General features: G+C 50.3%; 1 protein-coding gene across 1 annotated transcript in view; it reads left to right on the plus strand.

Moving 5' to 3' along the window:
- tenm4 (teneurin transmembrane protein 4) overlaps positions 1-22,500 on the plus strand; it is a 175,054-nt gene that overhangs the window by 89,761 nt on the left and 62,793 nt on the right. Inside the window, 4 exon segments of the mRNA XM_030380863.1 lie at positions 2,172-2,372; positions 7,720-7,905; positions 16,972-17,118; positions 19,115-19,331. Coding sequence (XP_030236723.1) covers positions 2,172-2,372; positions 7,720-7,905; positions 16,972-17,118; positions 19,115-19,331 — 751 coding nt within the window.

A 22,500-nucleotide genomic window follows, 5' to 3' on the forward strand; every position in this document is an offset into this window, starting at 1 on the left:
AGAGACAGAGAGAGAGAGAGAGAGAGAGATTGACTGACTAGGGCAGGTCATGTCAACCCTGCCTTAATAACGGGGTTCTTTCAAACTGACTGTGAACGGAGCTAAAGACCTCTGGCACTCAACAGGTGTCCCCACTCCCCCACCCCCGGCCCGCCTCTACCCCACAGACTTCCCGTTGGTACCAACTGGGACACACGCACACTGACACACGCACACGCACACACACACACTGCAAACAAAGGCATTTCCATAGACCCATCAGCACACCTCCACACGTGAGTCCGCATACACACACATCGAGACACACAAACTCTACCAGAGATACACACACACGCACGCACGCCCACACACACACACACACACACACGCGCGCACACACACACACACACACACACACACACACACACACACACACACACACACACACACACACACCATTCAGGCGGTTCTGGTTGAGAGAGCTGTAAGGAGCAGACTGGCACAGTTTTCAATCTGGAGAAAAGTTATTCTTGTGAGAGTGTGTTGAGCAGTGTGTGCAGTAAGTAATGTGTCTGTGTGCGCATGCAGGCCTATGTTTGTGTGTCCATGTGCGCATGTGTGTCTGTATGTATGTGTATAATGTGTGTGTTTTTGTGCGTGTGTGTGGTTTGTGTGTGTTTATGTGCATAGTGTGTGTGTGTGTGTGTGTGTGTGTGTGTGTGTGTGTGGTGTGTGTATGAACGTGTATAATGTGTTTGTGTGGTGTGGTTGTGTGTGAGTGTTTGTGCATGGCTGTGTGTGTACAGTGTGTGTGTGTCTGGGGCAGTAGAGCTTATTATGGTCTGCGGGCAGAGTGTCCAGAAGGACTGAGGGCTGAAGCTGCATGCTGATGCTCTCTGTTCACCGCGGGACCGTCTCTTTAATTTGCTTGTTTGTAAACCGCGTCCCTCACCGGCTCTCTAAAACGGGCACTCTCTCGGGCGCGTGGGCACGTGATCGCGTGCACGTCAGAGTGTGCACGAGCCGGGTCCTCCACCCGTCATGATGGAGGACATAAGTACTTGATCTGATTCGGTTCTCTGGGTGAATGCTGTTGCAGAGTAAGACCAGTTTTTGATGTGATGTTCTAACCCTAACCCTATTGATTTGATTCTTGCTATTAATACATAGGGTTACATAGACCAAGAACATTTAGCCTATTTTTTGTGTTTTAGATGTTTCATAGTGTGGAAAACAACTTCTATTTTATAAAAATGATTTGGTTATATACTCTGACCATTGTTTTTCACAATCCCATTTGTCTGTGCGTGTGGCTGTGACTGTGTGTTTGCACACTCGTGATTTTTGTGTGCATACATGTGTGTGCCAATACATAAATTGGATGTATGCCTGTAAAATGATAACCTGACGACAGATGGTTTGTAACACAAAACCATCTGGGAAGTCCTCCTCGCAAACAGTTTGGATATGGGCAGGCACTTAAAAATAATAGTTGGCAGGTGATTGGATGAACCATCTGTCTATGAATGTCTATCACGTATCACGCAGATCATGCAGTTCCTCATAAGTCCTACGTAATCCGCGTACGATCGGACGATCGTGTCGACGATGACGTAGGAAGGTGCATGAACATTCGCGCTCATTCATTGAGCGTCACAAGACAAAATAACATTAAACAGATAACACTTATTTTACAAATGACATTTATTAGCGTTGCTAACTTTATATTTGTATTGTATTTAATTGTTTAATCACATTTAGCTAGTAAATTGAGCGTATTAAACCATGCTCGCTGGACTACACTTTAAACACTCAGTTTACTAGCTAAATTCAATATGTGACAAATACAATACAAATATAAAGTAAAAACAAGTGTTATCTGGTTTATGTTATTTCGTCTTTGGCAACATGAGACTCTGTGTTGTTTGTTTTTTGAAACCTGCCTGGCAACGGACAATCACGTCGAACGATGACTTAATGTTTCGAACGAGGATCACATTGGCGGTACAATTTTCACCCCCGGTACAATTTCGGTGTGACAGCGCCGATTGGGCCGAACCACCGGCGGTCCGGACACAAATGCATTACTTGAAGCCCGGCAGGATGAATCCTCGCGAGTCCAGCCGCCTCTGAAGGTTAATAAAACCCATGCATTGACACCTAATGTTGGCCATTTTGGATCCTCTTTACAGTGGACTGCCTGGACCCGACGTGCTCCGGCCGGGGGGTGTGTGTGCGCGGCGAGTGCCACTGCTTCGTGGGCTGGGGCGGGCCGGGCTGCGAGAGCCCCCGGGCCTCCTGCATGGACCAGTGCTCCGGCCACGGGACCTTTCTGCCGGAAACGGGAACCTGCGGCTGTGATCCAAAATGGACGGGCCACGACTGCTCCACAGGTGAGATAATAACACACGATCCGACATGTAGATGAACACATAGTTATGGCTGATGAAACGTCATCGTTTGGCAATAAATGGTCTGTAGTGGGGGGGAGGAGGGGGGGGGGAGGGAGTGCAGGGTAGTTTAGTTAGGGTGTGTGTTTGAGACCCAGGCACAAGGTCCTTGGTTCGAACCCCATGTCCACAGTTCACATGTAGACAACTAACCCCTACCCGCACATCAACGACCTGTGTTACTTTTGATAAAAAAGCATCAGATGAATAGACTCAAATAGTAAATAGATGAGAGTCTCGAAACTGAGGATTTATCTCGGATTCATTTATTGTATTGATTGCTGCCTTGCAACAACCAGGTAACCTGAATGGTCACCACGGTAACAAGCATGGTGGAAAGCTGCTGACAGCTCAGTGTGCTGGTTCTCAAGCTCCTAACTGCAGACTAGTATAGTCTGCTGTGGTCCAGTATGCTCCGGTTTGGTGTACTATGTTCTATTGTGTTCTGGTAGGGTCTAGTATGGTCCGGTAGGGTCTGGTATGGTCCAGTATGGTCTAGGATGTTTCGCTATGATCCTGTATGGACTAGTAAGGTCTGGCATGATTCAGTGGGAGCGTGTCTATGTTCCCCGGGTCCCATGTTCCCCGGGTCCTATAGGACCTAGGACATAGGACCCTTTTCCCAGAAAAGGGTCCTATGTTCCCCGGTATGTATTGCTACAGGGGAACATAGGACCCTGTTTGGGAAAAACGGGGAGCATAGGACCTTTTTTTTTTTTAAAGAGAACATAGGACCCGGGGACCATAGGGATGACCCCGATTCAGTAGGGTCTGGTACGGTTTTTATGCTCTGTTTAATCCAGTATGGCATTTTATGGCCTAGTGGTGTGTCTGCAAATTCTACAAAACAATAACACAAATTTATAAAAAAAAAGTAGACTTTATAAAGATAAAATCAAAACCAAGATAACCATATGGGTTGTTTTCTATTCCCCTTCCAATAAAGATCTCCCATGTGTCGTGAGGTATGCAGCTTTCTCTCTCTCTGCGGTTAAAGGATTAAATAGCCGTGTTCTTTCATAATGCTTCTGACTCAAGAGTCCTGATATCAGACAACGGATCAAACAATGGCAGCGTGGTGGAGCTCTATTTGATGTCCCCACCTCCCACTTCCAGGTCCTCCCCCTCCCCCTACACCCCACCTCCTCCCCCACCTCCACCTCCTTCTCCCCCTTCCTCCTTCAACTGGAAGATTTAACAATGCCCGCAGGGAGCCAGAAGTTTGCCTGTGCCAGTTCCACGCTGCTAGTCTAGCTGAAGCAGCCCACATGCTGGCACACGTACCTGAAGAATCCATTACACCACTAGTCCTGTGTGTGTGTGTGTGTGTGCGTGTGTGTGTGTGTGTGTGTGTGTGCGTGTGTTATCGGAGGGCTATCGCCCGTGGGTGTCGATCGGGCGATGTTGCATCACCCAAACGTAACCGATACACTTACAAGAGTTACGGGACGATTCTGTTTATGTCAATGTCAGACCGTCCAGTGTTCGTTAAGAAATACATGACTTCTGAGTTGTGTGTGTGTGTGTGTGTGTGTGTGTGTGCGTAACCGTGACGACGGTAGTCACGCTCATCGACTGCCGACCCTGGCCGATGCGTCAGCTCCAGCCTAATTCCGTTTCACATCTTGACATTATCCCGACGTGCTTCGCCTCCGCCGCGTCGACCCTCAGATGAAAGCGGGCGCGCTCTCTGAGAACATGGCAGCCGGTGGGGGGGGGGGATTCCGACGTCCTCCTTCACATTCCGAGCAGACGCGTTGACCTATCAGGTAATCCCGTGGATCGGGAGAGGGAGACGCGCGGCTAGTCTGAGCTCGCCTGGCTCGCGGCATATTTAAAGAGCTGATGAGTAGGGGTCTTTATCCACCCCCTCCTTCAGCCTGTAAGTCCCGGCGCTTTCCCTCTCCGATACTCTGATTGGCCGCTGCCGCTGAAATCATAGCACGGCCGTTGGTGAGAGGAAGAAGGGTAATTTCTACCCGACAAACTTTTCCGTCTTCCCCCTAATCTGTGTGCGCCGTCGGTAGTTACCGGCCGCAAAGCGCCTCCCCAGGGTATATCCCGTCGTTTTTATGTCAGTTTTCTCTCGTCGCCGTGCAAGGGTTTGTTTACACGTTGCTTTAGCGCAAATAGCACAAGACGTCGACGGGATTAGGGCATTTTTATGAAAAGTCGGACGGCTCTCGATGCGGGTAATGAGCCTCTGCCTGTGGGCTGTAATTGCATCTTCATCACACTCAAGGCTCACCCGCTCTGGTGTGTGAAGCGGTCGTGCTGGGAGTCTGCGAGGGCCATTCTTTCTGACCACTGTGAGATGCCAACAATGATGCTCTCTGTTAAAGTGCAGAAAACGCCTCATTTGTTGGCTAGTGACCAGATTTAGTTTGTAAACCCGCACGCACGCACGTGCACGCACACACACACACACGCATGCGCGCGCACCCACACACACGCGCGGACGCACACTAACACACGCACACACACACGCACTCACATCTTTTGTATGTGACACTGTAAGTGGTGTTTTTAGGATGATCATTGTTCATGATTAGGTTTCAACTTCAAATGGAATCATGCCGATTTATTTTGTATTTTATTTACGCCGAAAAGAGTAAATTGCTCATATTTTCTGGAAATCACGGTATTTCACAATGAATGGTTCCTCATGAAAAGATTGGGAGATGTGGGTGGTGAGAGAGGGTGGGAGAGGGGTCGGTATTATAGCCAAAGTTCTATGTGCTGCCAAATTATTAAATATTTATTATTTAAACAAGCTGTGTGTGGCTACATAGGAGCGAGAGAACGAGAGAGAGAGAGAGCATGGGAGAGAGCGCTGTAAAGAGAGAATATAAGCAACTGAATGAATTACCGGCATTCTTCTTTTTCAACTAAATCACGTTTTTAAATCGAGTGGACTCCGTCAAAAGAAACATGAACAACGTTCCGTTCCGAAGTAAGGATTGCATTCAAAAACTGAAAGAGATGGTTCTTTCAGCAGAGAGTGTATTTTGTCACGCACTTATAAGAAGAGAGAAAAAGAAGAAGTTTGGACTCAATCAATGAAGTACGCGGCGTGCTGACATCGTGGTAATAATGAAGCGTCCGTCGGAGGCGCTAAGTGAGTCATTAGCAGAGTGAGGCGGCGTGGCTGTTCCCCGTGGTCCTCCCCGCGTAGGGGGCTCCTTAATAAGGAGACAGGAACACACACGCGGGGCCGCTGTACCGAGAGGGGGGCCTCCCCGTTGCAATGCGTTGTCTAATCATTTATGACAGACGGGCCGCTTAATGAAGAGGTCTGCGTCTCGATGAGGATCCCGCACGTCCGCCCGTCGCCACGTTGGGGATGTGTGCGCCTCTGGCCGCTCCGGCCGGCGGTAGTCCTGTGGTGGTGGAGAGGGCTGTGGCGTGGTGGTCGTGGAGGTGTTGGTGGAGGGGACGGTAGAGATGGGGGCAGGATTGGTGATGGTCATTGTGGAGGTGGTGGTGGTGTTGGTAGAATGTGGCGCGGTGGTCATGGTGGTGGGGACGGTAGAGGAGGTGTTAGGATTAGTGATGGTCATTGGGGAGGTGGAGGCGGGGGGGGGAGATATTGGTAGGGGTGGTGGAGGTGTAGGTGGTTTTGATGATGGTCCTGGAGAGTGTGGTGATTATGGTGTTGTGAGAGTGGTGATGTCGGCGGAGGTGGTGTTCATTGTGTTTGTGTTGCGTGGTGGTGCGGCAGTGTTGTTTACAATGGTGTTAGAGGTGGAATGGGAGGATGGTTATGGTGGTGAAGTGAAATTGGCGGTCACAGAGTTATTTTAGCCCTCTCTCTCTCTCTCTCTCTCTCTCTCTCTCTCTCTCTCTGTCTCTGTCTCTCTCTCTCTCTCTCTCTCTCTCTGTCTCTGTGTGTGTCTGTCTCTGTCTCTGTCTCTGTCTCTGTCTCTGTCTCTCTCTCTCTCTCTCTCTCTCTCTCTCTCTCTCTCTCTCTCTCTCTCTCTCTGTGTCTGTTGGGATAATAAATAATAAGCCAGGTTTAGTTAGTGATGCGTGGAGGAAGCTGTGCTCTGGAGAAATAAAGCATCCTCCTCAGCTGCCTGTTAGCCTTGTGGAGAATCCCCCCCCCCCCCCCCCCATGTTTTCATAGTATAAATGCCATGCCTACGACGCATCAGACTGAATAAAATGCATTAAATGGATTAAAAAAAAAGAGCAGTATCCCCGACACGGTCGAGGTAATATCTGACTGACTCACCCGGGAGACCTATTCTGTAATCAACGATTTATTAATTAACGTTGTCTCCCCAAATACAGTCTATTTCAGAGCGAACGATTCATTGTTTTTTTCTTGGTTTGAAAAATGCACTCGATCGAAAAAGATGGCAAGTAGGATTTTCTGTTTTCAGTTTTTGTTTTTGAGTAGGGGGGATGGGTGTGTTGGCGGTTGAGATGTACGTTGATAGAGCAGTGCACAGTTTTTGCAGCTATCAATTTCTCTCTGAATACATGTGACCCATGGAGCTGAATATATTAATTATTTGATATGTCCTTCGCATGCGTGGCGGTTTCTTAAGGAACTTTAGAGGTCGACCTCCCTCTCTCACTCTCTCTGGTCTTGACCTCCGCCCTGACCTTCCTCCAGTGGAGTTGACTTTGCAAACAGGAGGAGGAAGCGGAGGTGACAGAGGAGGAGGAGGAGGAGAGAGAGAGAGGGAGAGAGGGAGGGAGAGAGAGAGAGAGAGAGGAGTCTGCCCGTGTCTCCTCTTTGTAATGGACTTATTAGAAGTCTATTGTCAGAAGGGATTGTCCCCCCCCCCCCCCTCACAAACGAGCCTCAGGAATGTCCTTTCAGGCCCTCAGACAAGGTAGCGGAGCATGGCGACGGTGACTCCACAATAACCCCCCGATTTGTCTCCTCTCCACCCTGTTGCCCTCGTCCCATCACCCCCTCCCCTCCCACCCACCCACCCCACCCCGACACCTTCCTCCTCCGTCTGTCGCTTCAATCTCTCTTTTTTCCCACCCCTCCTCCATCTCTCTCTCTCTCTCTCTCTCTCTCCCCCCCACCCCCCCCCCCCCTCTCTCTCTCTCTCTCTCTCTCTCTCTCTCTCTCCTCTCTCTCTCTCTCTCTCTCGCTCTCCTCTCTCTCTCTCTCTCTCTCTCTCTCTCTCTCCTCTCTCTCTCTCCCCCCCCCCCCCCCCTCTCTCTCTCTCCCCCCCCCCCCCCCCCCCTCTCTCTCTCCCCCCCCCCTCCTCCCTCTCTCTCTCTCTCCCCCCCCCCTCCTCTCTCTCTCTCTCCCCCGCTCCCACAGAGATTTGTGCAGCCGACTGTGGCGGCCACGGCGTGTGCGTGTCCGGCAGCTGCCGCTGCGAGGACGGCTGGGGGGGCGCGGGCTGTGACCAGCGCGCCTGTCACCCCCGCTGCAGCGAACACGGGACCTGCCGGGATGGCCGCTGTGAATGCAGCCCCGGCTGGAACGGAGAGCACTGCACCATCGGTAGGACACAGTGGGGGGGGGTGGGGGGTGTTTGAATGGTGTGTGTGTGTGTGTGTGTGTGTGTGTGTGTGTGTGTGTGTGTGTGTGTGTGTGTGTGTGTGTGTGTGTGTGTGTGTGTGTATGTAAATCGAGAAAATAAAGCAAGGACCGCTTCTGGGTGTTTGAATGGTGTTGGTGTGTGTGTGTGTGTGTGGGGTTGGGTTGTATGCATGCATGTGTGTGTGTGTGTGCATGCATGCAAACTGTGTGTGGGTGTGTGTGTGTGTGTGTGTGTGTGTGTGTGTGTGTGTGTGTGTGTGTGTGTGTGTGTGTGTGTGTGTGTGTGTGGTGGAGGGGTCCAGTTGCAGAACAAAAGGAGAAGCATGCTTAATTGAATTTGTGCGACGCGGTAAAGCATGAACAGGTTTGCTCAAGGATCTGAGGCTCGTCTTCATGCATTTTAATGTGAGAATGTCCTTTTCAGTTTTACTCCTCCTCCCCTTCTTCTCCTCCTCCTCCTCCTCCTCTTCCTCTTCCTCTGTTCCCGTGGAAATTTCTGTTGATTTCTAATGCTGACAGGGCTGCCATCTCCAGCAGGTCAACCACTCACATTATTTTATGCAGCGCGAAGAAAAGTCTAATAATTGCCAACAGACCCTCTGACAGTGATTTCTGTGAAGATTTAACTAGGATACGTTTTGATAGAATGAATATCCTCAACTGTCTGGGAAACCTGGGTTGAATTTTCTCTTTGTTAGGAGACTTTGTGTGACCTGTCAAAACATAAACTCAACATCTAGACAAGATTTGGAAGACTAGGCTAAATTTGAGGTGCTGTTCAGTAAATCTGGGTTCTGTAGTTTTCTGCTGCTTTCCATGGATTACAGGTTGACAGTAAATTAACTTGGTGCTGTTGCTGTCCATTTCTTTATAAACTTAATGGCAGTCTTGTGTCCTATTGGCAACAGTAATAGCGCTGGCTTGGGCTAGACTGCGAAAAATATCCATCTCTACAAGGTCATCAATTTCACAACTAAATACAACGATTATAAAACTCCAAAGAGTGTCATCCGTTTTCGCAAACCTTGACAAATATTCTTTCTCTGTCTTCAAGACACAATATTTGTTATGGCGGAGAACAGCATGTAAATGCCAAGATATTGTCCTAAAAACTCCTTGCAGTAAGAAGGGTGTTTACAGAACTGTTGTGTAGTAGAAAGGAAAATACACGGGTCTCGTCTAGAGCTGGAGTGAAGATCTTGTAAAGATGGCTGACATTTGCAGTTCAGAGCTCAAGAGAGCTTTTATTTTGACGGGCCAGCACCAACACACAACGTCAATAGGTAACTGTCGAATGTGTCAACATAAATCGAGCACTTTCCAGTAACAACACACAACTACAGCCCTACCCCGTCTGTATTCGACTACATAACGCATCATTTTTTTCTACTTCTTCTTCTTTTGAAATGCCATCTACCCAAAAAAAACAGCATGCAAGATCTTTTCTATTTTCTGTTTTTCAGTTTCGGTGTAGAGTCGGGTGGCAGATATGTGGTTGTTTGACAGTTGGCGGTTTAGAAGAACGTTGCCATACAGGTGTTGGCTACCTGTCATTTAGTGTCGTGCGGTGGATTCTGATTGGATGCACCTCCCGTGGCGGGCTTCTATTGAGGCGGAGAAGCAGAGCGGCCTGAACCACTTCCCGTCTGGTCTCGATGCCTTTCGATCCATACTTGAAACTCTCGACAATGTCTGTGTGGAGCACTCGGTCTGGGCTGCGTGCTCTGCTGTGCGTCCAGCTCCCCACAGTCTGCTGTTGACTTCTGTCAACCTCGGCTCAGTCCTTTGTTCGCCTCCTTTTGTTCCCTCCTTTTTCGTTTCTGTTTGTCCCTCTTCTATCATTTGTTCTCGCCCTTTTTTCCTCCTCCTCTCTTCTTTCCTGCTTTCGGTCTTCTCTATTATTCCTGCCATCTATGCTTTGATTCAACTTTCCTTCAAAACTCTCTCCTCAACCCCACTGCCCATTCCCACCCCTCCCCTTCCCTCTTTTTGTCTCTCCTCTCCTCTCCTCTCCTCTCCTCTCCTCTCCTCTCCTCTCCTCTCCCTCAGTTCTGTCTGCGACCACCTCTTCTCAACTTTCCTCAACCCCTTTCACATTCTCTTTTTTCTTTTCCCCCCTCTTTCCTCCCCTATTGCCATTATCTCCTTCCCTCCTCTCCCCTCCTCTCTTTATCTCCCATCCCCTATCCTCCCCACCTCTCCCCACTCTTTCCTCCCCGCTTCTCCCATTTCCTGTCTCCTCCTCCTTTCTCCTTGCCTCTATACCTCTCCTCCTCTCCTCCCCCCTTCTCCATGCTCCTCTCGCCTCATTCCCCCCTCCCCTCGTCCCCTCCCCTCCTCTCCCCCTTCCCTCGTTCTCTTTTCTTCTCCGTTCAGTCGTAACATAACATGCTCGGCCGCTCGGGATCTCCCTGGACTCTAGCCAATCAGAATCCAAGGAGAAGAGAGAGAGAACGAGAGCGAGAGAAGAGAGAGAGAGTGGGTAGGACCACAAAGGGCGAGTTTTCCCGCCCTTCTTTGGGGATCGAGACACTAGAGTGCGAAGGGGAGAATTAATAAAACGTCAGCTAGTGCTATAGGTGAAAAACATTTATAAAATATAATATGATAAATAAAGATTATTTTTCTACCGGGGGGGCTGGAGGGGAGGTGGGGATACACTCTCATGGTACAGCCCCCGCACTGCAGTGTGGGACCAGCTGAAGACATGGGCCTGACCCGGGCTGGGTGAATGTTTAATACAGAGGTCTTGCATTATTGATGAGCCTTTTATAAGTGCCATATTGCAATCCCGGCTCCCTCGGCTAGAATATCCCTCACCGGTGTCCATTAGATGCCCGAAAGCTTCCATTTAAATCAATTTCATTGTTGAGCATCCCCCCCCCCCCCCCCCCACCCCCGCCATCCCCTTCACCTGCAGTGTGGACCTGACTCAGACCTCTCCGTCCACAGAGGTGGAGCAGATTTAAACCTTTTAGTAAAACATCCTGACCTCCTGTACGATAACGATTATGCTCTTTGCTGGTGGCATTGTGTGCATCGGTAACGTTGGGGGGGGCGGAATACTACCCAGGATGCACTGCTGTCGCTACGGTGATGATGACAGGGGTTTGAAACGATTCCTTCTGATCTCTTCTTCCTCTACTCTCTCCTTCCGCCTGTCTGGTTCTCTGTATTTCTGTATTTTAATCCTCACCCTTCTCTTTCGCTCTCTCTCTCTCCCTCGCACTCTCTCTCTCTCTCTCTCTCTCTCTCTCTCTCTCTCTCTCTCTCTCTCTCTCTCTCTCTCTCTCTCTCTCTCTCTCTCCTCAGACTCTATAATAATCACTATCCTCTTCACTTCTCCCTTGCTCTCTCTAACACCATCTCTCTCAGCCCTCTTCTCCCTCTGCCTTTCTCCCACACCATCTCTCGCACCTTCCTTCTCTCTCTTTCGTTCCCTCTCCCTTATATTCCCTCACCTCTTCCTCAACTCCCCTGCCTCTTACCCTCTCTCTCTTTCTCTCACTCCGTTTCTCACGTTCTCTCCAACCTCACTGCTGTCCCTCTTTGTCTGTGTTTGTGTGTGTGCGGTGTGTGTGTGTCCGTTTGTGTGTTTGCTTGTCTGTGTTTTGTCCGTCCGTTGTGCGTCGTTGCTCTGCACGGTTTGCTGTCCCGGCTACTGCACGCGCAATCCGTCTCCCTGTCTTGTGTCTTGACCCTTGACCTTGTGTGGCGTGAACTAACACCGCCGGCCCCGCCCGTGGGCTCACGGCAGCATCACTGTTCAGCCTCCCCTTACATGTCCTGTGTTTTATCTCCCAGCTCACTATCTGGATAAGGTAGTGAAAGGTATGGCATTTCCTCCTTCCTTCCTTCCTCCTTCCTTTGTATTCCCGTCTCTGCCTTTCTCTCCATCAGAAAGTCCATCATTCACACATGCACCCCCCCCCCCCCCCCCCCCCCCCCCACCCCTCTGATGGCAAATGTACACAAAACAGGTGCACCTCGATTCCCTCCACTCACCCTCCCATCGACAACCCCATCATCCCTTCCACTCCTGTTGGACATGTCGTTGTCATTGTCGTTAAATCTTAAACTAAACTTAACTTCAGCATCACTCAGGCTTCAACGGGGTCTCCAAGGTAACGCCGACTCTGGCTCGCTCATTGGTTTAACTTTCGCTGAACCGCAGAGCGTAGGCCAGGCTAAATGTCAAAAGGGGGTGGAGTATTATTTGATCTGGGATCTCAGTGAATCACTTTGCGGTTAGTTTTTCCCTCTAACACGCTCCTTCTGGGGCTCCAGGGCTTTGAGAGAAGTAAAAATCCCCTAAACTGTCGCTCCACAATTTCAAGTGGTTGACCCATTTCCCCCCTGTGGAGGACTTTTACTTTGTAGAAAGCCGGAAGTGGCACCTGTCCACTACTGATTGCCACAACAAAGAGAACGCTGGGTTGAGGAGGTTAAAAGAGACGGGGGGGGGAGGGGGGGTCTGTCTCCATGTATTATGGATCAGCGTGGTGCTCTGAGCAGGGTCTGAGGGGTGCTGAGGACACAGCCTTCCTAATTAAAAGACTGCATGCTCTGCTTGGTTCCCTGGTGGAGGCGGTTCTGGGGTGGGGGGGGGGGGGGGGGGGTTGGCCCCAGGTCTCCAGTGGAACTCGGTCTCCCCCTGTCCTTGGTAATGGACCACATGGCCACAGACCAGCTTGAGACAGAGCCCCCCCCCCCCCCCCACCGAATCACCGGCGGCCCAACGCTCAGACACTCAGACACACCAGCCAACCTTGAGCCCACCGCCTTGGGAGAGTCTTTCCAGAACCACCATGGGGTGTCTGGGGCTTCTTCCCACCAAAGAAAGAGATCTGTTTCACAGACTTCCTTTCCTGCACTGTAGTGAGTTTTTAAGGATGTGAATCACATAATAAGAAACAGGCAGGAATCTGTTGGAAAAATATTTTTTATTACCCAGGATGGATATATATATCTCCATTAAAAACAATTGAAATACTCTAGCTTTTTTCCATTTTTGGCTCCATTCCCTTCACGCGTTGTCGCTGAAGTGTGTAGCTAGCTAAGCACTCGCAGACTAAATATTACAGACAATCCCCCTTCACCAGCCACGTAGAAACAAGAGGCATATTGGGAATAATTTAAACAATACAGCAGTGAAGAATTAAGTCTCCAGGTGACTACCATGTGAGGACAGTCAACACGAGGACTCTCCTGGGAAAATCAGGAGGGTTGGGAAGTATGTACTCGCATAGGCTGGGGTGGAACTCAGTGGGGTCTTTTTCTCTTGTTAGGGTTCTCTCTCTCTCTCTCTCTCTTCCCCCCCTCTCTCTCTCTCTCCCTCTCCCTCTCCCCCTCTCCCTCCCTCCCTTCTGTTTCTCATAAGTCTCTCTCTCTCTCTCTCTCTCTCTCTCTCTCTCTCTCTCTCTCTCTCTCTCTCTCTCTCTCTCTCTCTCTCTCTCTCTCTCTCTCTCTCTCTCTTTCTCTCTATCTCTCGCTCTCTCTCTATTTCTCTTTCTCTTTCTCTTCTCTTCTCTTCACCCCCTCTCGCTCTTGCTGGGGAAGAGCTGCCAATTAAGGTGGTTCTGTGCCAAGGCGGGGGTGTCTCTTTATTTATCCGTGTGATAAGCGTACGCTGTGAATCAACTCCCTCGTCCACTGGTCGGGGTATAAACTCCCTTGTTTGACCACTTGCTAGATAAGGAGCCGGCCACCACCTCGCCCTCTGTGTCCAGGAGGCACGGGGTTCACTAAAGACATTAACCTTTCACAAGTGAGTCCTGCGCTTTAGCAAAACAAGCTCTAAATGGAGCGGGAACTCTCTTTCCACGCGCGGTTTCCTCCCTTTTATTCCTCTGCCAACTGTTTTATTTGATTCGCGCTGTGAGGTAGTCGGGTTATCTTCCGGAATCTGCCTCAACTGCCAAACCAAGTGTTTCTAACATTAGCCACCGTAGTGGTGGCGATAAACACACACTGCAATTCTATTATGATTATGATTACTATTATTATTTAGGTGAAGGCATGTCAGAATGTAAAAAAGAGTTTATTTTAAGTGCTCTGTTCAATTATTCAGGAAATATTACCCCACTTGTTTAACTGTTTCACAAGGCGCCTCCATTTCATTTACCGTGAGCTCAGGACCACTGGGCTTTATTGAAATTGTGTTTTATCGACAATGCGACATGACGGCCTGCAATGCGATGTGCATTTGTTTTCACCTTTATTGTTCAGTGATCTGCTGACAGGGTGTGAATCCTTGTTGTCAACGTGTCACATAAAGCACCACTATGTGACTGTTACCCCGACGGCAGGCTGAACAGCAGTGTTTTTCAGATAACCGTCTACTGAAAAACACACAGTGTCTCTCTCCCCTCTCTCTCTGTGTGTGCTTGTCTGGTACCATCTCCTCTTCAAACCTCTGTTTTATCCCTCACACCGCCACATATTATTTCTGTCCCTTTGAAACATTTCTCTGGTTCCCCACTCCCCTTCTCTTCTCTTGTACTCTTGTCCTCTATCTGTTGTTCTGTCCCTCTCGCTCTCTCTCTGTTTCTTTATTTTTCTCCCTGCTTTCTGTGTTGCTGTCTCTGTCTTGCTCTGTTCTTTTGTTCTCTGTTTCATTCATTCTCCCTTTCTCGGCGTCTTAGGCTCTCTCTCTGCCTCTCTCTCTCCATCTCTGTTAGCCTCTTACCCCCCCTCCCCCTCTATTTCTGTCATTTTGTATCTCTCACTCTCTCTGTGTTGCTTTCCCTCCCACTCTGTTCTCTCTCTCTCCCAGTCTTCTTCTCCCTCCGTCTCTCTCTACCACTCTTTCCCTACCACTCTATACCTATATATGTCTCTCTCTCCCCAGACTCCTTGTCTCTCTTTTCTACCTCTCTTGCTCACTCTCTCCCCGTCTCTCGCTCTCTTTTCTCTCTCTCTCTCTCTCTCCCTCTCTCTCTCTCTCTCTCTCTCTCTCTCTCTCTCTCTCTCTCTCCCTCTCTCTCTCTCTCTCTCTCTCTCTCTCTCTCTCTCTCTCTCTCTCTCTCTCTCTCTCTCTCTCTCTCTCTCTCTCTCTCTCTCTCTCTCTGTACCTGTCTCTCCCCGTCTCTCTCTCTCTCTCTCTCTCTCTCTCTCTCTCTCTCTCTCTACCCCCTCCTATCTCCCACAGTGTCTCTCGCTCATTGTGTTGGGGGACAGTGGTACCGAGCCAGACAGGGTCCCCAGCTCCACCGGTCGAGCCTAACTGGGTCACCACCGTGGCCCTCCCCGCCCCCCCCCCTCCACCCTCCTTTCATGCGTGGTTGTCGTGCTCGCGACACATCGTGCGTTACGCCATGTAGCATTTGATAGCGGCTGATGTCCCTCTCTGCCTCATCTCCATCCTGGGGATACCAATTATACCCTGGCAGATAGACGCCCCTTACACACACACACACACACGCACACAAACACACACACACCCACGCACTCATGTGTGATGTAGACACACAAACATGCACACACACGCGTGCGCAAAACCCAGACGTTGTCGTACAGAGATCTAGTCTTTTGATATCCTGTCCTTGTGAAGTCTTAGCTACCGCCAGAGTTCACTCTAGGCTCCCTACTGGGTCCCAAACACCAGCCCTGCACTACCCGTGACATCCACCCATCACCTGTTTGCATCCACCATCAGGACTACGAGCACCATCGTCCACACTGCATCCACCCTAACCTGTTAACTCCCACCATCAGGACCCCCACCTCCATCACCACCCCTAACAGCCCCCCTCCTCGCTAGGTCCAGCCTCACCTGTCGCGTCCACCACCACCACCACGTCCTCCATCAGCCACCCACCAACCCCCCCTCCATCACCATGACTCCCCAACATCCCTCTGCCATCAGCTCCACCGCCCCCATCACCACCATCACTCTCACCACCCACCCCAACCTACCTCCACCACCCCCACCCATTCCACCTTCAATCTCCAAGGGAGGGGTTGGTGGTGATAGAGGGGGAGGGTTGCGCTACAGACACGCAAACACAAGCATCTCCCTGGTTAAATAAAGGTTAAATAATGCAAATAACCCCCGGGCAAAATAAGATCAAACACTTTCCCAACCCACCCCTTCATTTCCTGTTAGAGCGGTTTGGAGAGGAGGGTGTGGAGCTCGTTTGGAGGAGATTTTATGGATTTTCTCACAACACTCTTACACCACCGCCACCACCTCCACCAGCAACTCCACCTCCTCCACCTCCACCACCACCACCTCCTCCACCTCCACCACCTCTACCACCACCTCCACCTCCACCACCTCTACCACCTCCTCCACCTCCACCTCCTCCCCCTGCTGTAAACCAGAGCTGGTGACATTAACATGAATCTATTCAGTGATTCATTCTGTTTCTGCCATAACATCCCCCCCCCCCCCCCCCCCCCCCTGGTCATGAGTCACGCCGACGGCGACGGTCACTGGGAAACCGATCCAATTACGGACGCCGACACCTAGCCTAACGACCGCCAGTGCGCTTATTACACTTATTATTATAAAGTCCAGGCCAATCTACTGTATTAAATGAGTGGGTATTGATTCAGAGGAGGAGCCACCTCCACCCACCCCCCCCCCCCCCCCCCACCTTATCAGATTTTTGCGTTTTCTCTCACTGCAAAGGGGATATGAGACGCTCCATACAAAAGGTGTATCTGATTAATCCCACCCACCAAGCTGAAAATCATAAAATTAATCTATACGTTTATAGAAACCGCTCGATAAAGCTTTGTGTGTTCTGGCGAGGGAGGGGAGGGGAGGAGGAGGAGGAGAAGAACAAGGGAGGGTCCTACAACAGACCACCTCCTCCCCCTCCCACCATCACCATCAGCCTCATCACCATCACCATCGCCATCGTCATCATCCTGCTCTGTTCACCGTTGTTGTCCCCCCCCCCCCCCGTGAATCCCCCCGGCTCTGACGTGTGTGTCCTCTCTCCCGACCGCGCCTCGCTGGTACGCCGCCCGCACAGAGCCTCACGCCGTCTCCCCTCTCATGTCTTGTGTTCTGCACAGAGGGCTGCCCCGGCTTGTGCAACGGCAACGGGCGCTGCACCCTGGGGACCGGCGGCTGGTACTGCGTCTGCCAGCTGGGTTGGCGCGGTAACGGCTGCGACACCTCCATGGAAACGGCCTGCGGCGATGTCAAGGACAACGACGGAGGTAATGTCCTACAGGAAACGGACCCCCGCCGTCAGGGGCCGGCGTGACCCCCGCCACCGCCTTCCTCGCTCTCCCCCGCTCTCCCTCCCACCTCTCCCCCCTCCCCACCCGAACCTTGCCTCCCCCTCCGGGGGGGTTTAGACTAAGAGCACGGTTTAGTCTTGGCGGATGAGATGAGAAAATAAATCAACGACTTTGAAATGATCACACCCCTGCCCTGGCACGAACGGATACTCGCTCAGACTCATGCTCACACACACACACACACACACACACACACACACACACACACACACACACACACACACACACACAGACACAGACACAGACACACACACACACACAGACACAGACACAGACACAGACACAGACAAACACACACACACACACACACACACACACACACACACACACACACACACACACACACACACACACACACACACACACACACACACTCACACACACACACAAACCAAGACACTCACACACATACAAACCAAGACTCTTACAAACACACACACACAAACAGACGTACACAGCCAGGGACCAGCAGGTCTTGTGGCTGGTGGACCAGCTGTCCTCCTGGGCGGCTGGGCAGGAGGAATTGCTTCCAGTCAGTGTCACCTCGACTTTATTAAAGAGAGCGTGCAGGCTGGCCCCGGGGCGCTCGCATGTCTTGGACCCACAGCTCGGCCCCTGTCTGGGGCCCTTAAACAGCAATGGAGCGGAGCCAGGCACGCACGTGCACACGCATGCACGCACACACACACACACACACACACACACACACACACACACGCACACACACGCACACACAGCCAAGCAGGGGGCTACTCCAAGCCTGAGGGGCTAATCTGTAAACGTGACTGCTTCTCTGGTATGGCTTATTCCAGGCTTTTCCAAACGTCTGCGCTAAAAAAAAAAAAAAAGCGTAAGGGGAACCATTACAGCTTGGTGGCTCTGCCCGCTAAGGTGCTAAGCATGTAGGCAATACGCACTGAAGGGTTTGATTCCCACCTCTGGTCCTAAACTACATTTAGGACCAATACCCCTCTTCTCACAACTGCTCTCCCGTCTCTCTTTGCTGTCCTGCCCATAAAGGCCTAAGAAAATAACATAAAATAAGAAATAATTATTTTCTTATAAACGTGCAAGGCTGATAGCACAAGCCGGGAAATACTTTATATGTTGAATTGGTCTAGCCAACAGAATTCAATTACAAGACAAGACATGACACATTGCGAAAGTACCGGTGTATTGATCGTAGGTGTAGTTTTAGTTGAATCATCTAGTCCTCGACCTACGGACTTATTTTTCCCAGAAAGTATTCTTTTTATTTTCTGAAGTTCTTGAGGTGAGTCACACTCCTGGTTCCGTCTCCGAGATACAGGTTAACCCTCCCGTTGGCCCTTCTGTGTCACCAACTCCCCAACAGAGGAACTGATGAAAACAGGGCAAAGGCAGGGCTGTGAATGACTCCTGACAGCCAGTGTTGTATTTATATCCCCCTCATCTGGTTAGGAAGGCCCCTGAAAGCAAAGGGTAGAGAGCACAATGACCCACTTCAGGAAAAAGTAAAGTACAACTCACACACACATACAGCAGCTCACCGCATCTTCAATTATTCCTGGAGAATTACACAGCGCTAAAAGTTCTGCGGTGGGACTCTGGTTGTGTGGGGATGTTCTTTAGGAGCAAACATGAGATGAACTGTCTTGAAAGCCCCCCTAAAAATAATAATGAGTTCAGGAAGAAATTGCAGCGAGAAAATAACATAATGTCATTGGACTTGGGCTAAAGTAAAGTAATGGTTTCCTCTCGGGTGCTTTATTTTTTTATCTGAGTGTGTGTTTGTGTGTGTGTGTGTGTGTGTGTGTGTGTGTGTGTGTGTGTGTGTGTGTGTGTGTGTCTCTTTTGTGTCTGTCCATGCGTGTGTGTGTGTGGGTGCATGTATGTGTGTGCATGTGTCTGGTCCCCTTGCCCCCTCCGTCAGACGGTCTGGTGGACTGCATGGACCCAGACTGCTGCCTCCAGTCCGCCTGCCACTCCACGGCGCTCTGCGTGGGCTCCCCGGACCCCCTGGACATCATCCAGGAGACCCAGGTGTCCAGCGCCCACAGCAACCTGCGGTCCTTCTACGACCGCGTGCGCTTCCTGGTGGGTCGCGAGAGCACCCACGTCATCCCCGCCGCCAACCCCTTCGACGGCAGGTAGGAGAGCCCGGGCTACACGCCGTGACACAGGCTAGGCACTGCAGCCGAGCTCAGACAAAACAGTCGCCAGCAGGTGGAGCACAGAGGCACGACAGGCTCAGAGGCTTACCCTGTCACGACTGTGCAGTGTAGCGACTGCGCGGTGTAGCGACTGCGCGGTGTAGCGACTGCGCAGTGTAGCGACTGCGCGATGCGGTTTCTGCGCAATGTAGCGAACGCACTGTGTGGTGCAGAAAACCCGGCTGGGTCTCATTGGAAAGGACGCTTCCTATCGCCTTAGTACCTAGTTTACCCACTTAACTTATTATCCTCTGGCACAAGCCAGAAACTGTCACTTGACTAGACATAGAACTTTAACACTGCACCTCCAGTTGCCTTGGCAATATTTAACAAAGCTTATTGCCTAGGTAACAAGGCTGTGGACCCTACGTGTTTTCCCCTTTGCTGACTTTAAAGTGGTATGTTAAACTGTTTTCCTGATGAGATGTACTTTGAAGGGAGGTCTGGAAGGGTGATTATGTGGCTGAAGCACTGAGTGAAGTGAGGAGAAAAGGGTGCAACATGTCCCCTGCCTTTCTTCATGCAATGAGCTCACAAAGGATCGGAGCTGCCTCCGGTTTGGTATTGGATTCGGCTGGTTCACTTGAAGTGTATCCTTCAAAATGGTCAGGGTGGAAGTTTAGTGTGGTTAAGGTGAGGTTCTAAGTGAACCAATGTATCATGGGAATAAGCACAAAAAAAGCTCCAAAATCCACTCGATAAAAGACAACGTTTGAATTGTTCTGCGTAACGACTGCGGACGGTGAATGAGACGTTCCAAACCCAAAGCGTCGGGTGAACGCCGAATCACTTTTGTTTGTCGGTCATAATCCAACCCAGTGAGTCAGTCGAGTTGGTCATCGATGCCTGCTATCGTCTTTCAAGTAATCGTCTGTGGTCCCAAGGCCGGCGTTTTTCTACAGAATACGAACGACTCTGATCCGTCCATTAGCGTGACTCAGGGAAGGGCCTCGTGGTACCACACATCCTGTGTGTGTCATATTTGTCCGTCTTGATTTGAAGGACGCACATTTTCTATTTTATTCAATAAAGCCAAAGAATCCCATAAAACCAACCACACGAGCAGACGTCATTCAAATTTTGTTTTGACTTTCCGAGGTGTCCATCGGGATCACCTCCGGTGTCCGGTCGACAAACCCCGCTGAACGATTGTGCGATAGACAAGCGATAAGATCACAGGAGAAGAGAGGTGGTGGATGGGGGGGGGGGGGGGGGGGGGGTTGCAGACGCCCGAGAGCCCCCCTGGCTACGGAAGGAATCTCGTATTCATGTATTGTGATTACATTTACTGTAACCCACCCGAGGCCTGTTCCCAGCGGCACTCTCTGGCGCGAGCCACACCCGCCCTCTGAACGCCGGGCGCTTTCATATCAGCCGCAAGGATCGCTGTCACCCGGTCCCAGATGAGTCCCCCTGCCTCTCGCTTCTTCCTCTTCTCCTTCTTCTCCTTTGTCTTTCCTCCTCGCTCCCTCTCTTTTCATCTGTTATCGCGCCGCCAGTCCCTCTCGTCTTATTTGCATCTGGGTTTGTTTGCGGATCTTATATCTGCGCTCTGCCGCTTCAAACAGAAAGCTCCAGCGTGGAGCGGTTGAGAGGGGGGAAATGTTTTAGGAGCGAGGTGGCTCTGTTTGATTACAATGGGGAGAGATAACGCTGAAAGGAAATAGATATTTATTTGACGATTATTCTCTGGCACTTTTGTCGGCGCCGGTTTATTTTTCTGCCTTGAAGTGGCGCCAAAGGGTTCGTTGTTTTAGACGTGCGGGACTATTTTTAGTACAGAGAAGCTGTTGATCTTCTCGTTTGGTCTTTAAGAACGTCTGCTGCTCGGGCGGCCTCAGCCCCTTACGTCCATCACTTGATCCATTTTGTTTAGCGCGGGATTAGGTTGACATCAATGAATATCGAGTGAATACATTAATATGAAATGTTTGTGTCACAGCAGAAAGTACAGGAGAGTAATGGGAAAAAACGAAGAAATGAAACAATCTTAAATGAGGACGAAACTACAGAAGATATTCTAGAAAATATGTCTATTAAACAATAAGAGTAGAATGTGTTTCTGACATTTGGCATTGCCTCTATAAATAAACAAAACATACTTGGCATTCGTCAGTCGACGCCACAATTAGAAAATGTCAAGAGCCTCTAAAAATCTATTTGCCCTCAAATCTAAAGTTGAGACATTCTCCGTGGTCACTCAAATCGGTGCTTGAGAAAAACACTCCTCATACAATGTGCGACATTTTCCCCCACGGACGTTCCTTTGGCATTCAAGAGCCACTCAGCGGTTTGTGGTACTTCATAGGACAGCGAGCAAGCGAGCGAGAAGCGCAGAGTGGTGAGTAATACTCTCTCTCTCCCCCCCAAGAAAATCCATCCATAAATAAGTAAAGATCAAGAATCCAGTTGTTGAGCTGCAAGATTGGAGGCGGGGGCTCACCTAAAAATATCAGCCGTCATCTATTATTCATGTCAGGAATTCATTCCCACTGGCGGAGATGAGCCGTGATGACAGGGGGATCAGAGGGCTCAGGACGGACCTCCCACTACAAGATCCTGGCCTTCTCATCCTCCTCTTACGCCTCCTTCTCTTTTGTAGCCCCTGGTCACCCGATAGCCTCTTATTGATCCCTTATCTGCCTCCTGGTGCTGGCAGACGTGTTAGCTTGGTGGACGGGTTAGCATGGCAGCTGTGTTAGCCTGGCTGATGTTTTAGCCCAGATGACATGCTAGCCTACAGATATGTGAGCATAGCATACATGTTAGCCTAGTGGACATTTTTAGCCAAGCAGACGTTTTGGTCAAGCAAACATGTTAGCCTAGCTAACATGTTAGCTTAGATGTATTAGTCTAGTGGATGTGCTGGCCAAGGGATACATTAGCCTAGCGGGTGAATTAGCATATCTATTCAGACATGTTGGCTTGCTAAGTCCAACACTGTAGTAAAACGCACACATGTCTCTCTCCTTCATCCATCATGACCCATAGCCTCTCCTGTGGTTGGCACGGAAGTAGCGAGTGGCTAGCTTTATGAATGCAGAGGAAGTGGACACAGCCTTTGTGTAGCTAGCTATTTCTGCTGAGATTGATGGCACACAAACAA

Source organism: Gadus morhua, chromosome 16, assembly GCF_902167405.1.
Source record: "Gadus morhua chromosome 16, gadMor3.0, whole genome shotgun sequence".
NCBI lineage: Eukaryota > Metazoa > Chordata > Actinopteri > Gadiformes > Gadidae > Gadus > Gadus morhua.